The sequence below is a fragment of the Myotis daubentonii genome, chromosome 3 (genome assembly GCF_963259705.1).
Source record: "Myotis daubentonii chromosome 3, mMyoDau2.1, whole genome shotgun sequence".
Classification (NCBI taxonomy): Eukaryota; Metazoa; Chordata; class Mammalia; order Chiroptera; family Vespertilionidae; genus Myotis; species Myotis daubentonii.
This window is the reverse complement of record NC_081842.1, coordinates 171350604-171374814: the sequence shown is the minus strand read 5'-3', so window position 1 is coordinate 171374814 and position 24211 is coordinate 171350604. Positions and strand designations below refer to the sequence as shown.

At 42.6% G+C, this 24211-nt stretch overlaps 1 protein-coding gene across 1 annotated transcript in view; it reads left to right on the top strand.

Annotated features, from left to right (window-relative positions):
- IL12RB2 (interleukin 12 receptor subunit beta 2) overlaps nt 1-24211 on the top strand; it is a 64582-nt gene that overhangs the window by 27691 nt on the left and 12680 nt on the right. The window contains exons 9-12 of the mRNA XM_059689241.1: nt 5238-5457; nt 15026-15226; nt 19597-19695; nt 19787-19945. Coding sequence (XP_059545224.1) covers nt 5238-5457; nt 15026-15226; nt 19597-19695; nt 19787-19945 — 679 coding nt within the window. The remainder of the gene's footprint in view (nt 1-5237; nt 5458-15025; nt 15227-19596; nt 19696-19786; nt 19946-24211) is intronic.

The window sequence follows — 24211 nt, the reverse complement described above, 5'->3', positions numbered from 1 at the left end:
GTCGCATCCCATCAGTGTAGCTCCTAATCGAAGGGGTGAATGTGGACACCATGGCTCCCTTCCACTGTCCAAACCATCGCTCTGGTGGGTCGGAGAAGGGAGCTTCGATCCCAGGTTCCAGCTCACTCGTCACTAAAGCTGCCATGGCCTTGGCAGCGGTCGGCAAACTCATCAGCCAACAGAGCCAAATATCAACAGTGCAACGATTGAAATTTCTTTTGAGAGCCCAAGTTTTTAAACTTAAACTATGTAGGTAGGTACATTGTTATTAACTTAATTAGGGTACTCCTAAGGCTTAGGAAGAGCCACACTCCAGGGGCCAAAGAGCCGCATGTGGCTCGCGAGCCGCAGTTTGCCGACCACTGCCGTAGGGCCTCAGGGATGGTCCGCCTGACCGTGTTGTCAGGGGTGAATGTACAGCACTGGCCCCCAACGTTACACATATTCCTCCTTTTTCTGCCAGAATCCTAGCCAAGGCCAACCCGGTCGCTTTCCCTGGCTTTCTAATCACACATATGGTACCAGCTGTAAAACAGGGATTTCTCGTTGGGTGGCAGAATGGCGTCAATGACAAAAATAAGAGAGTAGGTAGCAGAGAATGAACAGAAAATAGAAAACCCAGGTGGAAAGGGGAGTTAAAGTTCCACTCTTATGAAAGTTCTCATTATTTTGCTGTTTTTCTAGCTGCAAAACAGGATAGAAATTATGTGGGGTAGCTACCGTGAGCTGTGACTGGAATTAAATCGGTTCAGTGTAGCACAACACCTGGGCAGTGTCTGCCAAGTGCCAGCTGGCACCACAGCGGAGAAGAGCTCATCCTCTCGCCCGGCCAGTATGCTCAGTGGTTGGGTGCCGTCCTGTGCACCAAAAGGCTGCCCATTTGACTCCAGGTCAGAGCACATGCCGAGGTGCAGGCTTGATCCCTGGTAGGGGGCGTGCAAGAGGCAGATGATTGATGTTTCTCTCCCTCTCTCTCCCTTCTCTGGAAAAAAAAAAAATCAATTTAAAAAATCTAAAAAAAAAAAAAAAAGTTCATCTTCTAGCTAGAGCTATACTACCTGACTTCAAGTTCCAGCTTTACCACTTAATGGCTGTGTTCTTGAGCAAGGTGCTTAACCTCTCTGTGCCTTATTTTCCCCAAGAGTAAAGTAGATAGCCCTGGCCAGTTTGGCTCAGTGGATAGAGCACCAGCCTGTGGACTGAAGGGTTCCAGGTTCAGTTCTGGTCAGGCACATGCCTGGGTTGTGGGCTTGATCCCTCGTAGGAGGCAGCCAATCAATGATTCTCTCTCATCCTCTCTCTCTCGTTCTCCCTTCCTCTCTTATATGTTCTTTGTAATCAACTGTGTGACATTGGTGAGACTTCCTTTATAGAGCTCTGGTATAAGCCAAGTCAAGATGGCTTGTCTCTCCATAAATTGACAGAAGAGTCATATGACTATGATGGGGAAAGTGCCAATTATGATGATTTTTATATTAGAGTAGGTGAGAGAAGGGAACTCACCCAGTATCTTGACACCTGCCATGTGCCAAGCACTTTTTGAAACAATTTACTTCCTTTAGCCCATCGAATCCTCCAAAACTCCTATGCTGTCCACAGAATTATCCTCATTTTACAGAGGAGAAAATTGAGCCTCAGGGAAGTAAAATAACTTGTCCAAGGCCACATAGCTGCTATGTGGTGGGGCAAGAAGGCAAAGGGTCTGCCCAAAGCAAACAAAAAAGTCTTCCCAGAAGTTTTTATTTTTAAGTCCTAAGGAGAAACAACTTATCAATTCAGAGAAACACCCCTCCTCTAATGTACTTTAAAACAAAACAAAAAATAAGGGCCCTGAATTTGGACACGTGTTAGGTTTTGTCCTCTCATGGGTTATGTTCATCGAGCCGTTTTTGATGCTGAAAGCCTTTTCAGGCAGCAGAACTCTCAGAATAGGTTTATGAGGGGGCTGTTCACTCTGCTTCTCACAGTCAAGAAGGCTAAGTTTACTAGTTACAGCATTTCCCACTGGACAGAGCAGGAAGAAGCTGCAGGCGAGGGGCACTAGGACAGCGTTTCCTTTGTTCGCTTACTCTTACCAGTAGGAGAGTGGCAATGGGAACACTGAAGTGAGACCAGCTTCGGCGCTGCCCAGAAAGGTGCGAGAAGTACCAGGTCTTCCAGACACTGTCCGGGATGCCAGGAATGGTCCAGACATCCCTTCCTCCCCCACAGCCACCAGGGGGCGCACTAAACTCTCACGTGTCTGTGGGGACTACTTTTCTGTGGGGAGTCCGTTTCTTAACCGTTCGGAGCTTCAGCACCCTCATAGGAACTAAATGCAACAACAGATGTAAGCTCTTGCCTCATGGTATGGCCCAATAAATGATAGTTTCTCCCTTATCACCCACCCAAACAAACTAATACTGAAATAAAAAGAAGTTCATCTGGAAAGACCCAGCTGGCTCCTCGGGTAGTAGTTCTTCTGGGTTCACAGCTGGTCCCCTTGTGACTCAGGGCCATTGTCTCTGGGGGAAAAAGAATTCTGGATCCCCACCTCCCCCAAATTGCTGACCTCATTCCAGTGCCGATGCTCCACGTCCTCACAGTTAGAGACGCTGCTTTGCAACTTTGGGGCAGAAGGGTGGCTGGGGATTCCAGCTCTGACACATGGTGGCCATACTTACAGTGCATCACTCAGACTCACCCGTGTGGAGCAGACGTCAGAGTAGACGGGTCACTAGTCTAGAAGCCGGGAGCCCTGGATTCCACACTCTCCTCCTCCATTGATCCCTTGAGTGGCCTTGAGTAAGCCACTCCCTCGCCCTGGGGCTTAGCTTCCCATTGACAAAAGGAAATGTTGAATTAAATGTGAATCTGTGGGAATCCCTTCCTGTTCTGTTGTTCTGTGACGATATTCCATTCCATCGGGGCCACGTGTGATTTAAGGGTGATGGGCGACATATATTTTTTGCAAATTTTACGTTGCTATTAAAAAAACCTCAACTAATTATCCTGTTTTAAGCTGCTGCTAGCCCAGCTGGATAAATACTTGTTTTCCCATTGGCTCACTGAATTTTTTGTTTCCAAGACCCTGTCAGACAAGTTAGGCTCGGTTTTTAATTTGGTTAAGGAAGCCAGTTACCTGAGAGAGATTAACCCTTATCCCCAAACTTGAGCTTCACATTTTATAAAAGCACGACTCACGAAATACATATTTGTTTGTCTAACTACCTCAACCCCGCCCTCACCTCCTCACTGATCTTTTCCACTCTAAGATATGGGGTATGGAAGAAAAATGCCAAGTATGGTCCAGGCCCTTTACTGCCCTCTGGGAACTGTCACTCCTTTTCCAGACTCACACCTCTGGTCACTGGGTCACTGTGATCAGCTAGATTTTCCCAGCGATCACTGGGCAAGTTCAGTAGATCCAAGATGACTTGATATTTCCCCCCGTCTTTCAGCATTCTACCATAGCACTCTGAATGAGAGTGCTGAGGTGTCTGTGCAGGACAATGAGAGAGACGATAAAGGCTGGTTTGCAAGGTGTTTTTCCAATTAAGGCTCTGTTTGCTTAGTTGTCAGGGTGGGACTGAAGCCTCTGTGCCCGTGGCAGGAACGGAGAGCATGGTGAACGTGGCTAACTATGGGGGTGCTGCAGGGTCGGGGAATAATCATGCCTCTGAACCTCAGAGCAAACAGATAGTGAAGGACAGGATGAGAGATACTGAGGGAATGGTCTTCCCTAGCCAGCTTTTGCCTTAATTTACCCTGTTTCTTTACTCTCTTTCTTTCTCTTATGACAAAGGGTATGTTTATGAATAAGTTTAGAACACCATAATTTCTAAAGCACTCACTTATTTTAATTTACACAACAGGCCTATGGGAACAGCTGTGGCGGACATTTGGGATGATGGACATTTTCTTGGTTCTTGCCCAAACACAAAGATGTCTTCTAGGGAGAGGCTGGACGTGCACCCCAACGAGCCCTCAGCAACATGGTATTTACCTGGTGCACAGACCATGGTTTAAGACCCAGTCTCAGGCCTTGTGGATCCAGAGAGGCACCTAGGACAGGACCTGCATTAACCACGCTCTCAGAGACTAAAATATAATAAAAAGCTGCATGTTCATGATTAATTTATAGTGAAAAATTCAGCTGTTGGGCAAACGAGAAGGCTTGACTCAGCAGATAGGAATATTCTTTCTCAGTATGCTAATTATTTTGGAAACCAAATTATAATCAGAAGGGCAATTTATTCACTTAAAGTGAAAAACACAAATTTTAACTGAACCAGATGTTCATGCTAGCCAAGTCTCTCCTGACAGATAAACTACAAATTATTAGAAGATTGCTTAGGGAGTGGAGAATCAGAGAAAGAGGCATTTGACAATTTTAAGGTGTGTCTTTCAGCAGCTTGAGGCCACCCTGCACCCCATGGGAGGAATAGCCTTGCCAAGAAAACTGTAATGCTTACGTCTGGTGAGCTAAGCCTTCCTCTCCATGCAGTAGGCATGGATGGGCACTGCCAATGCTGACCTTGGCAGCTCTCCGCTCTCATTGCTTCTGTTTCTCATGGTCCTTGTCCAAACAGGGCTACAATACAAATAATTAGCTTTCTGCTTACTTTCTGGGATTGCTCCCAAGTGATCTCAGTTGGAATTTTTGCAGTTCCAAAAACTCGTTGGGTACACACTTAAAAAGAGTGTCTTCATCTCCTAGCACAGACGGCTCATCCAATTCATCCAATGGATTTTACTAGTTTAGCTCTTGAAAATCTTGTTTTTTATTTCATGAGCAGCATTGTGCTTTCTATTTAAAAAGTAGAGAGAGAGAGAGAGAGAGAGAGAGAGAGAGAAAGTTAGAAATGGAGATTCAGAGGGGCTGAGTGTCTTGCCCTGAGTCACATAGCTGGTGATCGGTAGAGCTAGAACTCAAATCCAGATCTTCCCAGTTTAGATCCTGCTCTTGTTCCATTGAATGCAATTGGGTTTTCTACTGGTAGGAAGTTTCATTTTGAAGCAAGCAAGAAAAATCAATGTTCTGTTAAGAATTAGCTTTAAAAAATGTGAAGTGATATTCTTCTCTAAATGGTGGGGGTGGGCAGCAGCATAAAGTGTGCAGTTGAGGAGCTGAGAAGATATAAATAAAAAGTTCACTCAGATGTAGCCACCTGCTTCAGGGGACCATGAGGTCCAGCCATAGAGCATCCAACGACCTTGTCCGAGCCTACACAGTAAGTGGATGTGTTTTGTTGCAGAATCTGAGTGTATCAGAGGCAAGAGGAAAAATCCTCCACTATCAGGTGACTTTGCTGGAGGTGGCTGGGGAGAAAGCCACACTACAGAACATCACAGAACATACCTCCTGGACCTGGGTCGTTCCCAGAACTGAGAACTGGGCTGTGGCTGTGTCTGCAGCTAACTCAAAAGGCAGTTCCCTGCCCACTCGTATTAACATAACAGACCTGTGTGGGACAGGTAAGTACCAACTTTTCTTTAATATTGCCTGTGGGAAACCATGTCTTACTCACCTCTTATCTTCCTCAGGCTCAGTTCAGGGCCTGGTGTGGGTAGCCCTGGAATTTAGACTTTTGAATCAACAGCTTTCAAAGGTTGGCTTTTTCACTCAGACTAGGAGTGGCCTTGGACAAGTGAATTAACACTCTGGGCTTCAATTTCCCCGTCTTTAAAGTGGGGATTACATCATCCACTTTGCAGGTCATTGTAAGATTAAACACAGAGACTAATACATAGCAGGTGCTTAATAAGTGTTAGTTAAGGAAATATTAGTTGCATTAAGTTGAACACTAATATCTGGCTAATTTTTCCAGAAGCAAGAATAATATGGGCTGTCAAATTCTAGAAGAAAACATTTTACACCTATAGTCAAAACATATTTTAAAACCAATCGTATTAAAATGAAATTCTGGCTGTAATGAAACTATAGTAAAAAAAAAATTTATGTTATAGTTCTTTATACCACAAATTTAGGTGTGATCCCAATGATCTACATTGAAAACCTCCCAACTAGCTATACACATTTTATAGTTGCATTCTCTGAAAACTAACTTCTTTGGATAAAACCTATAATTAGTGTAAAAAAAAAAGGTAAAAAAAGAAAGAAAAAGAGGGGGGATAAAAAGGATGCTAATGCTATTTCTCAGGGCCTTTTTCCAAAAATGCCTGATAGAATAAAACTCTAATAAGATCCTTGCTTAAAATTCAATGTAACAATTTTATCTATATGTGAGTCTAGCAATCATCATATTGAAGAAGGTTCTACCAAAACATGATTATTTTATGTATACTATTAAATCTGGGTTATATAACTTTTCAGTCACATATCTATACATATAGAGACAATAGAGTAATAAAAATAAGTAGAAGAAAATACAAGCAAATATTGATAACCTTGGATTGGTATATGAGTTAGGAATTGCTCTTAGTAAAGGGTTGCTCTTAGCAGAGGCCTGAGCACAGTGATTTATTTATTCTCACACATTAAAGAAGCCAGAAGTAGCCAGCCTTCTCCAGGGCTGGTGTGGCAGCTTTGTGACGTCATCAGGACTCCAGCCTCCTCCTCCTGTTCCTTCTGCCAAGTTGGCTTTCGTCCTCAAGATGGATGAACTCCTGAACTTCAAGACGGTTGCCCAGAGTTCTAGCCATTTCCATCCAGGCAGCAGGAGAGATGGAAGAGAGGAAGGCACACCCCCTCTCCCTTGAGGAGCTTTGCCCCAAGTCACACACAACATACTTGCAGCCATTGACTCTAATTGGTCACCAGGCCACACCCAGCTCAGAGGAGGCTCAGAAGTGTCTTTCAGGCAGCAGTGTTGCCTCGCTAAAGAAGATGAAGGCCGGGGGGGGGGGGGGGGGGGGGGGGGGTATTTGATAGGCCTCTGGTAATCTCGCTCACGTGTATTAGGTACCTAAGGCAGAAACCTGATGGAAGAGATGGATTAACTATGGGGAAAAAAGCTTAAACTTTCTGCATAGTAAAATTTAAAAAGTTGAAAACACCAAAAATAAAACTTTAAAAATATGAGTAGCAATTTTTTTCAGAGTAACATAATAAAACCATGTTCTCAATTTCAGATCTAACAAATGTTAACAGTTGGCCAGATTTTCTTTTCTATTTTAAAAACATTATTTATTTATTTCAATTACAATTTACTTTCAATATTATTTTGTACTAGTTTCAGATGTATAAATAGAAACTTAAGAAAAGTATATATCACATTTTTTACAAAAAGAGGATTATCTGTCTAACTTTTTTAAAAAATGTATTTTTATTGATTTCAGAAAGGAAGGGAGATGCAGAGAGAGACAAAAACATCAATGATGAGAGGGAATCATTGATTGGCTGCCTTCTGCATGCTCAACACTGGGGATCGAGCTGAAACCCAGGCATAGGCCCTGACCAGGAATCCAACTGTGATCTCCTGGTTCATAGGTCGAAGCTCAACCACTGAGCCATGCCAGCTGGGCCTATCCAACCTTTTAAAATAAGAAAGCAGGGATATGAACAAGCAACTCAAATAATAAATATAAAAAGAGTAATAATGATATGAAAATATGTTCAGTCTAATTGCTAATCAATGAGATGCAAATTTTAAAAAACCATGAGAAACCAAATCAGACTGACAAAGAGTAAAAAATTAGTATAATCCACACTGGTGAATGATTAAAGTATTCTTGTACCCTGCTAGTGGGTGTGTACACTGGCATACCTTTCTAAAGAACAATTTGGCCAAATGTAAGAAATTTTAGCATTATAAATGTATCCTCAGCAAATAGTAAGTGCTTAAAATAAATAGGCAAAAATATGTTTGTTGAAAAAAAATAGTGAAACAGTACAAATAACCTAAATGTAAAATAATAGAAAATGAACTGGGTTACTATATCCTGACTCTCACTGGCACTGATTTCATACCAGCATTAAAGTGATGTTGTAGCTATGTTTTTATTGCCATGGAAAGATGCACATAATAAGTACAACGGTAGGCTTCCAATAGTGTATACGGGATAATGTCATTTAAAATATGTGTTTACATGAATATACATTTTTCGCAAGTTAAAAACATTTAGTGGGATATAATGGAAATGTTTATAGAGATCATCATTGCATCATGGGATTGCAGGTGATTTTTCTTCCCTTTTGCTTGTTATACTTTTTAATTTTTTTCTTCGATAAGGACTACATATGTAACTTTTTAAAGTGAATTCTGTGGGAGAAGAGCTCATACCATTGTTTATATCCTGTTGTTGTTAAGATGCAGTATGTCAGAATACCTCACTTCTTCAGACCTCACTGCAGAGGAGTCTTGGGGATATAAACCTCATGAATTTTCTGGGCCCATTCCAGACTCTTTATTTAGATTTGATAACAACTTCTCAAAATGACACATTCTTTATTTTAGAGTTGGCTTCTACTTTATTCATCCAGTAGTCCTTTATTGAGCATATACTATCTAAGTCAACTGGACTCCAGCAGTAGGTTAAAAAATAAGATCCTCCAGTTATATTTACTCAGGTGGAAGGGCAGACATATAAACGAGTAAACTGTAGTACAGTATAATAAGTGTGAGGCTAGTGGTATGCACAGGTAGCTCTAGGAACTGAGAAAACCCAAGTATGGGGCTTGGAGAGGAGGCAACATGGGAACAGGGTATGGAGAGACCACTTGGTACTAGCCAGGTGAAGGGATGCAGGTGTGCAGGCATGAGGGTTTGTTTTAAAGAGGGATCCGAATGAGCATATAAGTAAAAAACAAAAACAAACAAACAAACCAAAAAAAAAAACAGAATCAGGGGTAGGGAAGAGTTGAAAATAAAGGGGATAATTGATGGAAGGAAGACCCTGGGGAGCTGGAAGTTGATGGAACCCAGTAACAAAAGCAGTTAAAGGAACATTACTTCCTCTCAGAATGGACAGGTGCTAAATAAGGATGAGGCTCAGTAAGGATGAGCATGCCAAGAAGGTAAGGAATGACACTGAAACAGTTCTCTACAACTGAGCTGTCTCTAAGAAGGTCTCAGAAGGTGGAAACCTTGGATTCTCAAGAGTCTTTACCACTCCTAAGACCACACCTGACCCTTCAATGCAAAATTGTGCATCTCAGAGTGGCCAGAGGACAGATTGGCAAATTACATAATCCCATCCTTGATGGCTCTTGTCTCACACATATTCTGAATAATCTGTAGAAATATTATACCATAATTTTGTGTGTCCCTCTCGTTCAGAATATGTTCATACTACTCACAATAGGTAGAATTATGTTGATTTTGAGAAAAGCAGGGACAATTTTATTATCAAAGGCACCTGCCATCGCATTGCATATCAAGAAGCACTAGAACATTTTTGTTGATTTATCATGAAAATTGAATGTGTGCCAAACCCACAGTCAACAAGTAAAACATATTTCACACCAGTCCTTGTGCTCAAGAATTATTGAAACTTTGGGAAGAATCAAAAGCCAGTAGAGTCATAAACAGGCTCATACAGCTGTCAAAGACTTAGGCCCCAGGAGGGGAAGTAACTAAGCCAAGATCATCCAATTAGTGGCAGAGCTGGACAGAAAAACCAGGCCACCTGTCTCTTTCCAAATATCTCATGAACTTTATAACTCTATTCAGAAGCTCTCAGTGGAAATGGGGATGGGAAGTTGAATGATTGAGGCTAAAGGAATAGTGTGAAGGGTCACAGAGAGGAAGTGAGGTGTGAGGCGAGATCTGAAGGAGAGAACAAGCCCTGGCAGCCCTCAGCGGGAGGACGTCCAGGCTGGTTCCTGGCAAGTGTAGTGACTCAGAGGCAGGGCAATGCCAAGTTGATTTTTTTAGCTAATTCCAGAGAAAACAGTGGTCAGAAAGGCTCTGGCTGTGTTAGCCCATCACTGGCAAAGGGTCTTGTGAACCATAGGTGCTCAATAAATATTTACCGAATGAATGCATTTCACTTAAAAAAAAAAATCCTGGCATGGGAAGTCAGATACGAAGGCAAGTGAAGATAAAGGAACCACAGCTGCGGAATTCCAGCTTGTAGAATTATGCAGGTTACAGGCTCTACCTACCATGCCCAGCCCTGAGGGTGCCAGGGGAGGCAGAGGCTGTGCGAAGGGGAATAGTGATGAAGGGAAGGGCTGAGGCAGCGCTGGCTGTTGCACTCCTTTTTCTTGCCTGTGTTGTTCTGAGATGATCATCGCCCGGGCATTTCTACTATAGGGCAGGGAAGTCCTGAGATCAGAGCAGAGTGTCTTCTAAGGAGCCCTGGAACCTAGCCGGGGAGAGGAGTTGAGAGCAGAGAGCGCCTGTGAGCTGGCTGGCTCCTGAGATTTCTGGTGCCATCCACCCTGTGGGCCTGGCAGTTAAGAGAATCAGAGCCCCACTCCCCCATAAAGGGAAGTGCCAGACATAAAAGCACAGGTAAGTTCTGGAGGTGCCGGGGACACCTGAGGGGGACCTGTGGACAGGTAGAGCTCAGTTGGCATCACTACAGGCCCTCTGACCTCGAGCTCTCCACCCTGAAAAGCTCCTCCTTCTTACCTACACTTACCTGTAGGAGCAGGAGCTACAGCTAAGCTTTCACTCCTCCTCCTACAGGAAGATGAAGGTCAAGGCTGTTGATCAATCCAAGAAAAATAAATCATGATCCCAAAGGAGAAATTGGAGGGGCACACGTTTGGGGGGGCCGGGGGGATAGGGGAGGGGAGAAGGCAACAAATAGAACAACTTGTGCCATAGGAAATACAACAAATGCAACAGAAAGAACAAGAGTTTAGAATAAGCATAATAAGTGTCCTCAGGCAGGAAGAGAAGAGAGAATGATAGGAACAGGTGGTTGTGAAGAAGCCTGCAATAAAGAGGTTCGGAATGGAAAGTCTAATTGCTGAAATAAAGAGCTCAGCCAATGGTTTGAAGAGCAAAAAGGACTCATTGGAAGACGAGCGAGTGAGTGGAAGATTGGGTAAGAAACTCTTCCAAAAGGCATCAGAAACGGGAAAGAAGATGAAAAACAAACAAACTAAAACACTGAGAGCATTGAGAGGGAAATAGGATGACTGCCTAAAAGGAGTCCCAGTGAGAGAAAAAGTAAGTGAAAGGGAAAAAATTATTGAAAGTATTTATCAAGAATTTTACTGTAGCCCTAATGGGTTTGGCTCAGTGGATAGAGTGTCGGCCTGCGGACTGAAAGGTCCCAGGTTCGATTCCAGTCAAGGGCATGTACCTTGGTTGCGGGCACATCCCCAGGAGGAGGTGTGCAGGAGGCAGCTGATTGATGTTTCTCTCTCATCTATGTTTCTAGCTCTCTATCCCTCTCCCTTCCTCTCTGTAAAAAATCAATAAAATATATATTTTCTAAAAAAGAATCTTACTGTATCCTGATATGTACCACTCTGGTGCAGGATGTCGGTAGTAGGGGACGCTCTGTATGAGGGACACTTGGAAAATCTCTGTACCTTCTGCTTATTTTGCTACAAACTTAAAACTTCTCTAAAAAATAATCTATACTGTTAAGTGTCTGCAAAACATAGTGCAGGATGACCAAGCAAGGTTAATCCTAGGAATCTAAAGATGGAGGAGTATCAGAAAAACGTATCAATGTAATTCATCACATTAATACTGAGAGAGAGAGAGAGAGAAAAAAGAGATATGTTCTTCGCAGATATAGAAAAGCATTTAGTTAGAAAAAGGTTTTAGTAATATATTATTTTTTAAAACCTATAGAGAAACTATGAATAAAATAAAACTTTCAGTGTTTTAAGACTTTCAACAAAAACATGCACTAGTAAATATCATCTTAATAAAGATATGTAGGCACCTTCTCTTTAAAGTTAGCAACAACATAAAAACCAAAAAAAATGAAATAAAAGATTTAATTTAAAGATTGGAAGGAAGAGATATTTTAAGTATGCAGATAGTAAGATTATTATATGAAAAATTCAACATTGGGCAATAGATAAATTATTAGAACTAATTAGAGAGTTTAGCAAATTTGTCAGAAATAAGAATAACACACACAAATTAATAGAAAATAAGATGTCATTTACATAGCAAACTAAAAGTATCAAATGTCTAGGAATTAAACTAACAAAGAATCCATGAAAACTTTAAGGAGGACTTTTTAAAACTCCATTAAAAGATGTCAAAGGAGAGCTGAGTAATCTTCTAATGGAACGATTTAACATTGTAACAGCATCCGTTTTCCCTGAATTAAACTATACATTTAACTTAATTCCAGTAAAAACTACCAGCTGGAATTTTGGGGGACCCTAATAAAGTGAGCCTAAAGGGAAGAATAACGTTTTATGTATAACCAAGAGTAAGAGGAGAGTTTACCAACCAAATAGTCAGACATCACAAAGCCTGGTAATAAGAACAGTGTGTTCTGGTGATGAAGCTGACTAGACCCAGACCTAGTCATATATAGAACTTTGTGTATGTTAGGGATGGTGTCACATTTGAAAAAAACTTACTGTGTGGGAAAAATAATAAAATTTAAAAAAATAATAATAATAAAATTTATTCCCTTAAAAGAAAAACTTTCAGCTAGATTTGGATAAAAAACAAACAAACTTGAGTGTTAAACGTAAAACCAAAAGTCAATAGGAGAAAATGTGGTTGAGTATTTTCATAACCCCTGGATGGAAGGATTTCATAAACAAGACTCAAAATGCACAAACCATACATAGGTTTACCTACAGCAAAGTAAGTATTTATGGGCAACAAACACATCATAAAGGTATCAGAGAGCCGAAAGACGAGAGTAAGATATTTTTAGAGTTGAAAACTGACAAGTGATTAAGATCTAGAATATGAAAGCTATTTCTGCAAATCAGATGCAAGACAGGAAACTCAGAAAAAATTAGCAAAGTATATGAACAGGCAGTTCACATAAGGGGAAAAAGTCAGATGATTAGTAATATATGAAGAGAAGCTCAGTCTCATGAGAAACCGGAAAATGAAAACAAAACCACAGTTACATACCACTTTACACGTACCAGATTGGCAAAAGTTAGGAAGTCAGAAAATACCAAGTGTTGACAGGCGGGGAAATGGGATCTCTCAAGCTTTTCTTTTTGGAGTGTCAACTGATTGGCTATTTTAGAGACCATTCTGGCCATCTTTATAAAAGGTGTCCCAAAATTCACGCAAGAAGTAATTTTGATAGAAAACACAGGTTTATAATTAAAAATTGTAAATTTTTTATTGATTCATAAAGTACACAGTATAGGGTTATGTATGGAATAGCATATCAGGTAAATGGCCTCCATGGCTTTGCTGGCACATACGCACTCTTTTGTTGAAATTTTCCATGACCGTTTTGCATAAATATGGCTGAATTTCGATGAGGCTCATTTTCATCTTGATGGCTTGGTTAATCGACAAAATTGTCGCATTTGGGATTCAGAAAATCCATGAGTGATTGTTGAGAAACAAGTGCATCCACAACGTGTCACTGTTTGGGGCGGCTTTTGGGCTGGAGGCATCATCAGACCATTCTTCTTCGAAAATGCACTGCTCGGGCAATAACAAAAGAGTGCGTATGTGCCAGCAAAGCCGTGAGGTCACTTACCCGATAGGCTATTCCATACATAACCCTATACTGTGTACTTTATGAATCAACAAAAAATTTACAATTTTTAATTATAAACCTGTGTTTTCTATCAAAATTACTTCTTGCGTGAATTTTGGGGCACTCTTTATATATATGTATGTGTATATATATATATACACACACACACACACATATATATATATGTATATATATATATATACATATACACATATATATATATGAAATTTGTGAATTATTAATGGAATGATTTAACATTGTAATAGCATCAATTTTCCCTGAATTATATAAGAGTTTATTTGAGCCAAACTGATGACATATGCCGGGGTATAAAGATCTCAAATGCTCTGAAGAATAACAGTTTTGCAGTTTCTTTTATGCATTTGAAATTAAAGAGAGGATGTTAAGGAAGACTGCATGAAGGTGGGAGAAAGTAAGGCAGGGATTGGATTAGAAGATTATGTGCTTTCTTAAGGGTGGTTATACCTTCGAAGGGTATTCCTTCTGGCACCACTTCTGTTAACCTAGATGCACAAAAACAATGGACAGGGCTGGCTTTAAAAACTCTCACTTTGTTGATTATAATAGAATCAGGGACATAGAAAGGGAATGGACTGACTATTCTTGGGGGGGAAAGGGGTGTGGGAGATGTGGGAAGAGACTGGACAAAAATCGTGCACCTATGGATGAGGACAGTGGGTGGGGAGTGAGGGCGGAGGGTGGGGCGGGAACTGGGAGGAGGGGAGTTATGGGGGGGAAAAAAAGGAACAAATGTAATAATCTGAACAATAAAGATTTAATAAAAAAAACTCTCACTTAAGTTACAGGACTGGGGTGTGACCATCCACCATGACCTGCCCAGTTAGGAATTTATGACTTATTACAGCACTTTTTTTTTTTTTGTCTACCTCAGTAAAGAGTTGGAGGGAAACCTGCTTGTTACTTGGAGACCGCGCAAAGAAGGGGTTGAGGCAGCAGTCTAAAGGAATGAGCTAAATTTACATATAGGAACAGGATGGATATATCCCAGAAACATAATGTTGTATGGGGGGGGGGGGAGTTAGAAAAAACATTAGATTTACTCCCAACACAGTTCATGAAATAGCAACTCACAAGCACAAAGCAGCACTAATTTCCAAGGATCCATATATATCTGAATAGACACTTATATAAGCTGGATTAGAAGGATTTCTATTACATTCACTAGAGCAGGTACCATTGGGGACACAAAATGAAAAGTGAAGTGAGATATGAAGGGGAAATAATTCTATAAATAACTCTACACAGGGTCCTTGTCCAAGCTGTTGATGCCAGATCTCCACGAATTGAGAAGTACCATGAACTTTAATCTGTGAACCTGAAGCCCTTAAAAAGAAATCAGTTCTTCTAAAACTTCGCTAGGATGAGTTGTTATGTTTTATACCTTTATCCACAGTGATTTTTGTTTTTGTCCCTCCCCACTTTCCCCATAAAGGGTTGCTGGCTCCTGGCCAGGTCTCTGCAAACTCAGAGGGCCTGGACAGCATGATGGTGATGTGGGAGCCCCCCGGGGACGCCGCCTCTGCTGTCCAAGAGTACGTGGTGGAATGGAGGGAGCTCCATCCGGGGCGCGGCGCGCGGCCCCCTCTGAACTGGCTACGGATTCCCCCCTGCAAGGTGTCCGCTTTGATTTCAGGTACTTGATTGTTCACCTGCCTTCAGGAGGGTTTCTAAATTCACATTTGTTTGAGGAAATTGCAGGTGAGAACCCAAAACCCTGCCCTTCAATTACGAGTGGCTACATGAGAATGTGGGACAGTGATCACCTAGGGTCCTTCAGGACAGCACTCCAGAATACACCACGGCAGCGATAGAAGGCCAACCAACTGGTCGCCTACAAGCTCCAGTATCTATGGAAAACCCACGTGCCTGACACGGTGCCATACAAGTGAATCAACCAAATGAGTGTGGCTGAGAGCTAAGTAGGAACCAGTCAGTGTGATGGGCAACCTACATTGGGGAGTTCATTTAAGTCTCAGAAATATCATGTGCAGCCCATTATATAGACAAGGATTCCAGGAAGTCTTTCATGCTCAGGTCTGCTGCCTATTTTTGTGATAATAAATTCAGAATTATCTATTTAATTGGTGTCTCTAATCCTCAAATTTTTCAAATCTGTCAGTGGTTACAATCAAGTGAAAGAAAGCATCTGAAAGCATATTGAGATGGTTGGACAAAACTTAGGCAATGTCCTTTTTAAGTGTAAGTTTAAGTACTAGTTCTGCAGCCAGACCAGGGGTGGGCAAACTTTTTGACTCGAGGGCCACAATGGGTTCTTAAACTGGACCGGAGGGCCGGAACAAAAGCATGGATGGAGTGTTTGTGTGAACTAATATAAATTCAAAGTAAACATCATTACATAAAAGGGTACGGTCTTTTTTTTTTTTTTTTAGTTTTATTCATTTCAAACGGGCCGGATCCGGCCCGCGGGCCGTAGTTTGCCCACGGCTGAGCCAGACTATCTAAATTTGAGTCCTGGCCCTGCCCCTTTCTAGGTTGGATAATCTAGGGAAAATTAATTTCTCTGTGCCTTGGTTTGCTTATCTATAATATGGGGATATCAATATTATCTACCTCATTGGGTTATTGTGAGGATTAACTAAATTAATATAAAGAAAATGTTTGGAACAGTGCCTAGCATTTTTTAAGTGCTTGATAATTTAGCTAGCTAGCATTATTATTATTATCATCATCATTATTATTATTTTACAGAGCTAAGATTTTAATAGATTTTCAAGATCTAAATCCCATAACACTTCCATCACATCCTGACAATCATTGCACCTGTCCAGGAAGACACACATGCACTGCTTAAGGCAAAAAAATTTACACAGATGAAATAAACAGAGCACACTGAGTGATAACACATGAGCCGGTCCTTACCTGGGTGCCCTTTTTTATAGTCTAGCTGCTCAGATTTTTAGTGAGTTGTGTTCAGTTGTCATCACTACACGTAAGCAGAATGCTGCCCAGTGAGCCACAGAAGGTGAGCAAGTCCCTGGGATTCTGGAACTTTTCATGTGGAAACTACTTAGCACATGGAAGAGAATTCTAGATGAGGGTGGGGTGGTTTGAAGGCTGCTGCTGGCTTTGACATACGTGAAAAGGAGGATGCATTCTTTACTGTTTGGGAGGGCAAAACGGAGGCCTCTGCATGGAAATTATAAGAAGGCAGATGCCGGCTCTCTTTTGAGAAGGAACTTTCCTTACTTGTTATGGTCTCTCGTAGGACAAGTGATTGTCCCTGGAGTTGTCGCAGTAGCACAGTTTACGTTGAGGGCTGCTTTGCCTATCAAATCAGAGGAAGCAGTGGCTAGAGCAGGTGCTTAGTGAGCTCTGAAGTGCTGCAAAATTGCAAATGCTTATTGTCAACTGAATTAGGATTTAGCCCTGCAGGATAGTTTAAATCATATAGTCCCTACAGGTCCTTCCTTTTATGATTCTACACAAATACCATAAAGTAGATGAAAAGAGAGAATGGTTTCCATATTTAGGAAACTAAAGTGTTTTTAAGCATTTTAGAAATATTCATTTGAACTAGATCCATGTACTGGTTGGTAAAATAACTTTAATAATGGTTTTCTTGCTACTTGAAAACACTTGGTGAACTATTAGTTTGTGTTGCTGTTACGTTATGAAAATAAACTCTTAAAGAATTAAGTAATTCACACCACGAAATCAGAGGGGCCCTCTCTCCTCAGTGAGATGACTCATTGCCTTCGCATCCTCAGCTTCTGGCTGGGGCCCTTGCTTATAGTGGGCCTGAAGACAGTCCAGCTCCAGGACTGTAGGTCGGTGAGACTAGGCGAGGGATCATCAGTCCCGCCCTGTCTGCATAAAGATGGTTCAGGCCATACAGAGCCACACCTTTTACAATAGGTGGCCATCGCCATTTCCAGAAAACCTTCCCTGATTCCTAGGCTATTTTGGGGCCCCCTTCTGCATGCTCCCTCATTCTTCCTCTAAGTCAGTGGTCGGCAAACTGCGGCTCGCGAGCCACATGCGGCTCTTTGGCCCCTTGAGTGTGGCTCTTCCACAAAATACCACGTGCAGGCGCGCACGTACAGTGCGATTGAAACTTCATGGCCCATGTGCAGAAGTCGGTATTTTGTGGAAGAGCCACACTCAAGGAGCCAAAGAGCCACATGTGGCTCGCGAGCCGCGGTTTGCCTAGCCGCAGTTTGCCGACCATTGCCCCATACTTAATAGGGGAAATTAGCTTTCTGCAGAAAATCCACCTAAAAGAGTATTTATAAACATGGACACCAGGTATATAGGTGTGCTTGCCAGTATGAGGAAATGAGCTGGTAGTTGGGGCCAGGATGAAGAAATAAAAATCTTAACATTGTGGGGAGCAGGGCTAAGGAATTTTCGAGGTGGAGAGCAGACATGATTAAGGAGTGTTTGTATAAGATTTAGCCAGTTCAACGGGAGTCCTCAAGATCAGAACCAGGGAACTAGCTTGCTAGGGCTCCACGCTTCACGGAAAAGGAAATGTCACCTGAGCTAAGGAGCCACATTTTCTTCCCTCCTCCACTAAGGGTAGGCTCTTCACAAGCAGCAGCCCACAGCTTCTGTAGAGCCATTCCCAAGGCTTCTGCCTTAAACACAGTTTGCATGGCAAAATGTAACAAAAGCATCTGCCGGCTGAGCTCATCTGGAACTCCCACGCCTCTGAATGGCACCATGGTTGGTTGGCACCTTCCTCGACGAGTAGCAGAGCAGCCAGGCACTAGCCACTCTGAAATGAAATGTGATTCCATTCTCCACGGTGCCCTTGGGGCCCCTGGGTCTGGAGGCCACCCACATATAATCTTTGGATTACAGGGCTGAGCTGACTGTCCCTACCTCCCTCTCACTTAGTTTATGAATACAAACGGGAGCTCCCCCTGGCTTCGTCTTTTCTCTTCATGGTCATTCTGACAGAACTGGTGGTGTGTTCGAGCTTTATATGCTGCGTATTTGCTGGAATATTTAAAGGACAGTGAGTTTTCTTATAAAACACACAGTTTAGTAAATTATTCAGTGGAATTCTTCTTCCCCAAACAGGAAATGTTAAATCCTAATCAATCGTCTGTGGTAGGGGACCAGATCTACCCATGGCAGGGCTTTAAACAATATGGGAGAGAGCTCTTGTTTTGACGACATGATACAGTCGTTGCCTAGTAGGGATTCTCTCTCTTTTTCCTTTAAATTTTAATGGGGAATTTAAAGATATGTCATGGGCAGTAATACGAGAGGGGCCTTTTCCTTTATAACAAGTAGAAATCATGGAAATAAGGAGCTTGGACAGGAAAGAGCGACTTGCCAATAAACTTTGTAGCTGATAGAAAACTGCAAAGGGGGGCAGTTTAAACGCTCCGAAGGTGTATTAACATTCCCGGGGGATCTTCCAAATCTTCCATGCTGCAAAGCAACTGAGACCTAATTGGTTCATGGTGCGGGCAGGCAGGGAAGGAGCAATGGGTCGGGTTGCACTGAGCGCGCCCTGGTTAGCCACACCCGAACGTGTCACCCCAAGCTCCCCAGGCAGATCCTGATAAGCGTCCGTGGAATTGAAGAACCTTCCAGGTTCTATGCCTGAAACACCCAGCCTCACTTTTTGATAAATGGCAAATGATTTATTTGTAGAAGTCAGTTGTTGTTGTTTTTCCAGGAGGAAAGTTTTGTTTCAAAAGCGGTCTGTGTAGTTATATTTAAATCCTGGTTGAGACTGGGCTAGCTTTTGTCTCCTTAATCACGATGACCCTCAGAAGAAACTCAGGTTTGCTTAGTTGTTCACTATGAGGTAAACTTTGGAGTTGGGAGCCGTGGCTTTTAGAAGGCGGTTCCATAGCAAATAGGAGGCTGAGATTTTGTAACAGGTCATTCCTTTACCCTTGAGCCATCTTCACACTAAGAAAAGGCAAGAAATGCCTTGAATGCGTCTGTACAGATATGGAGGCGGCTCCTTTAGTGACTCACAGGTGATACCGCCCCTGTGATAAGAGCTCTCTTTCCTTGCAGAGAACATAAAACCTCACATCTGCTATGAAATCCGCGTGCACGCACTGTCAGGGCACCGGGGAGGATGCCGCTCCATCCGGGGTGACTCTGCGCACAAAGGTGAGTCTTGGGGACCTTTGGCCACGTTTTGCTTTAGTTTCATGATTTGGATTTAGAGGGGTGACGACGCCTCCTGTGCTCTACTTTACAGCACCACGGAGTGGCCCCCACATTAATGCCATCACAGAGGAAAAGGGGCGCATTTTAATTTCATGGGACGAAATCCCAGCCCAGGAACAAATGGGCTGCATCCTCCATTACAGGATATACTGGAAGGAACAGAGCTCCACTTCCCAACCTCGATTTTGTGGTACGTGTGAGAAAAGAATGCTGCAGGGCCTTCCTTGTTCAGATGCCAGGAGAACACAAGCACATGCATGTGCATACATACACAAAGTGCTAGTACCATGCCTGGCACTTAGTAGATGCTCAATAAATATTGTGAAATTAACTGAAGGAAGGAAAAGACATCTGAACTCTTAAGCACAGTTACTGGATATATGTTATGTGCCAATCAAATTAAAGAAATGAAGATGATAGACCAGGCTCTCAAGGAGCTTATTCACATGGGGAGGTAGCATTTCAAAAAGCAATAAAGACACTTTAGTACTATTATATAGACCCTTGAGGTTTACAAGGAATGCATTTGGAGAACTTTTTGAGTTCCCACATTTGCAAATACCATTATAGCATACTATTTTATTCTCAAAATAGGTGAATTACAACTTAATTCCTTATGACCTATAATCTATATATATAAAAGGCTAATATGCTAAGTGTCTGACCCTCCGACTGGTCGCTATGATGCGCACTGACCACCAGGGGGCAGATGCTCAATGCAGGAGCTGCTGTGATGCGCACTGGCCATTTACAGAGAAACGGCACCACGGACCTGGCACCAACAAAGCAACACTCAGCTTCCCCCAAGTGGGACACAGGCCCCACCACCACCCTGATCGACAGCCCACCAAATTGCAGCTGACACTGTCGAGACCCCATGGTGCAAAATGCGGCCCACAGCCCAGCCCAGCCTGGAAATGGTGGCTGTGGGTGCCGGGTAATGACATCATGTAGCAATGGCCGGTTACCTCTCCTTAGTGACTAGCCTCCTTGGAGTTTCTTCAGCCCAGGAACCCAACTTGTTTTATAGCCAGGTGCAGACATTTTATAGTAGAAGTCCTGGAGTAGGTAGCTAGGAAACCTGGTGGAACCCTATTTTCTTTTCATGAGCCAGAAAATGGAGATTTACAAAGTTTAGAAGCTTGACCCAACTGAAAAGAGGAAATGGTGGAACTTGAAAATGACTTCAGGTTTTCTCACTGTGCAGATTATAGTCAAACACTACTATAGTTAAATATTTTACCCTTTGTTCTCCCTGCATGATCTACAATAATAGTCTGCTTCATGTTGATATTTACTGCTGTTTTGCTGACAGTTACCTGAAAGAGGTGCCTCACTGGGCTGGAAAAAGTTTTCGGACATGGTCAGTTGTATATTGCTTTCTCTTGAGTCCAAACAGCATGTGATGTTAAAGTTAAAGTTGTAAATACTTCATCACAAGGGAAATTAGTCAAGCACTCTGCAAGTGTTTTTACTCTTAATGTGGTATACAGGGAGATATTAGAATAAGTTTAATAAATTTATCAGTCATTGTTTTTATCAATGTTGTTTTTATATCATGTTTTTGTTCTTTTTATGTCTTTATTATTCATGTTATTGTTTATTCCTTAATCAATTTACATATTATTTTCATGTACATTTTACTAATTCTTTCACCTCTGACACTTCTATTATAGAGAAAGGGCGAATAGCAATATTTAAATATTTCTTCTAATTAATTTCCTTTCAATGTGCACGAATGTGTGCACTGGGCCACTAGTTATTCTATAAGACTAAAGCAATTAAAATAAATTCTGGCTGGAGCATAATCTTGAGTGACTTCATGGATCACTTATTCATAGCAGCTCCAAGGCACCTGCCAGACTTGATGTTCTAATTTTGATTTATTCTGGCTTGCCCTTCTCCTTATTTCAAAGGCAGCTTTCTTTCAGGAGAATTTATCATAAAGAAGCAACTTTTTTGTTCATTCATGAGAGCTAGTTAGTCCAAGAAGAATGTAACAGAGCCACCCTGAGATGTGGGTGCCAGGGTGCTGCCTGCAGGAGGGATTTTTACCTGGGAAACTTGAGCCGTCGGTCCTCTCTCTTGACCTTTCAAGATCTGGTGTTGCTTTTCTGAGTTAGGACTTTTGAAGCTAGTTAATTTTTATTATATAAATAATACTTGCAAGTGATAAAAACATTCAAATAGTTTAATAAGACATAAAGTCAAAATTATCCCTTTCTTTATACTTAGACTGTTAGCAGTTCTTTGTATGTTCATCCAGAAAAAATTTTAAGACCTACACAAGCCTATCTACACTAATAAAAGAGAAAAATGGTAATTGGCGTACGACGATACCCTGTTCATTGGCTAATCAGGGCTATATGCAAATTAACTGCCAACTAAGATTGGCAGTTAACTGCCAACTAAGATTGGCAGTTAACTGCCAACAAGATGGCGGCTAATTTGCATATGTAGGCACAATGCAGGGAGGCGAAAGGGAAAGCAGGAAGAAGCCCCCTGCCACTGACAGTGATTGGAAACCCAGGGGGGAGCTAAGAGCTGGGGGGCAGGGCAAAGGCGGCCCTGGGGCTGCCTTTGCCCTGCCCCCCAGCCATGATCGGAGAATCAGGCGCCTTTGCCGCCCTGGCCAGTGATAGCAGGAAGTAGGGGTGGAGCCAGTGATGGGAGCTGGGCACTGTCGAAGCTGGCAGTCCCAGGAGCTAGGGGCCCCTTGCCTGGGCCTAAAGCGAAGCCCACGATCGTGGGGCCGCTGCAGCTGTGGGTCCCCCTGCCCAGGCTGGACGCCTAGGCCAGAGGCGTCAGGCCTGGGCAAGGGGCCGATCCTGCGATTTGAGGGTGATGGGGGTCAATGCCTGAGGGCTCCCAGTATGTGAGAGGGGGCAGGCTGGGCTGAGGGACACTCCCCCCCGCCCCCACACCCAGTGCACGAATTTCGTGCACCGGGCCCCTAGTCTATATATATAAAAGGCTAATATGTAAAGTGTCCCCTCGGGAGTTTGACCGGGAGAATGGGAGTTCGATCGCTCGCTATGATGTGTGCTGACCTCCGGGGGCGGCATGGAACATGGTGGGCGACCAGCAGCGGTGGGGCGCTGAGGGAGCAAGGAAAGGAGGAGGCAGGGAGGCGGGGAACCTGATCAGCCCTGATGACCTGCCAGGCCTAAGGACCCTACCCATGCATGAATTTCATGCACCAGGCCTCTAGTGTTTTGAATAATCATCTGTATTCTGATCTTTTTTGTTTGTTTTAATCTTTATTGTGGAAAGTACTACATACGTCCTCCTTCCCCCCTCTCCCCATTGTCCTCTTCTAACCCACCCCCTGTATTCTGATTTTCATTTTGCTTCTACTTCTCAATAATAAATACTGGAGATCTTTCCACATCAGTCCGGATGGATTTGCTTCATTCTTTTTAATAGCCCTCTAGTATTCCATTATAAGACTTTACAGTCATTCACTTAACTAACCCACCATTGATAAACAGGATATATCATTGAACAGAACTGCTTCCCACTGGGCCAGCTAGGGTCAGTTCTGAAAAACGCCCCAGAAGGTGATGAATCAATTGACCTCCTCCTGAGCCATTTTTTAAAAAATATATTTTATTGATTTTTTTACAGAGAGGAAGGGGGAGGGATAGAGAGTTAGAAACACCGATGAGAGAGTGACATCGATTAGCTGCCTCCTGCACACCCCCTACTGGGGATGTGCCCGCAACCAAGGTACATGCCCTTGACCGGAATTGAACCTGGGACCCTTCAGTCCACAGACTGACTCTCTATCCACTGAGCCAAACCAGTCAGGGCCTCCTGAGCCATTCTGAACTCTTCATGTGGAATTTGCTCCCCTCCACCTTCCAAGTTTCATTTTGGCAGAGTTTAAACCGAGAGGCCTATTTACAACCAGACATATGCATGGTCATTTGGTTCATAAAGCTGCTGTTGTAGATGTAGAAGAAAATACCTACTTTATTTTGTCACAAATCTGATGATTCTAAAGTCTATATAAGGGTATTTAAAAATACATCAAAAGGGAAGGAGGCCCAGATTCAAAGTCCTGTTTTATACCAGTTTAGGTTATACTAGTATTCCTTTTATTCATGAAGCACATATTGACGAGTAAGACCCAGTCCCTGTCTCACAGAGTTCACAGTCTATTGAAGGAGATGGAAAAGCACACACACAAAAATGATGTAACTGCTATGATCAGGGACTGGCAACTGTCTATTGCAGGGGTCCTCAAACTTTTTAAACAGGGGGCCAGTTCACTGTCCCTCAGACCGTTGGAGGGCCGGACTATAGTTTAAAAAAAAACTATGAACAAATTCCTATGCACACTGCACATATCTTATTTTGAAGTAAAAAAACAAAACGGGAACAAATACAATATTTGTATTTGCATGTGGCCCGCGGGCCTTAGTTTGAGGACCCCTGGTCTATTGCATTTGAT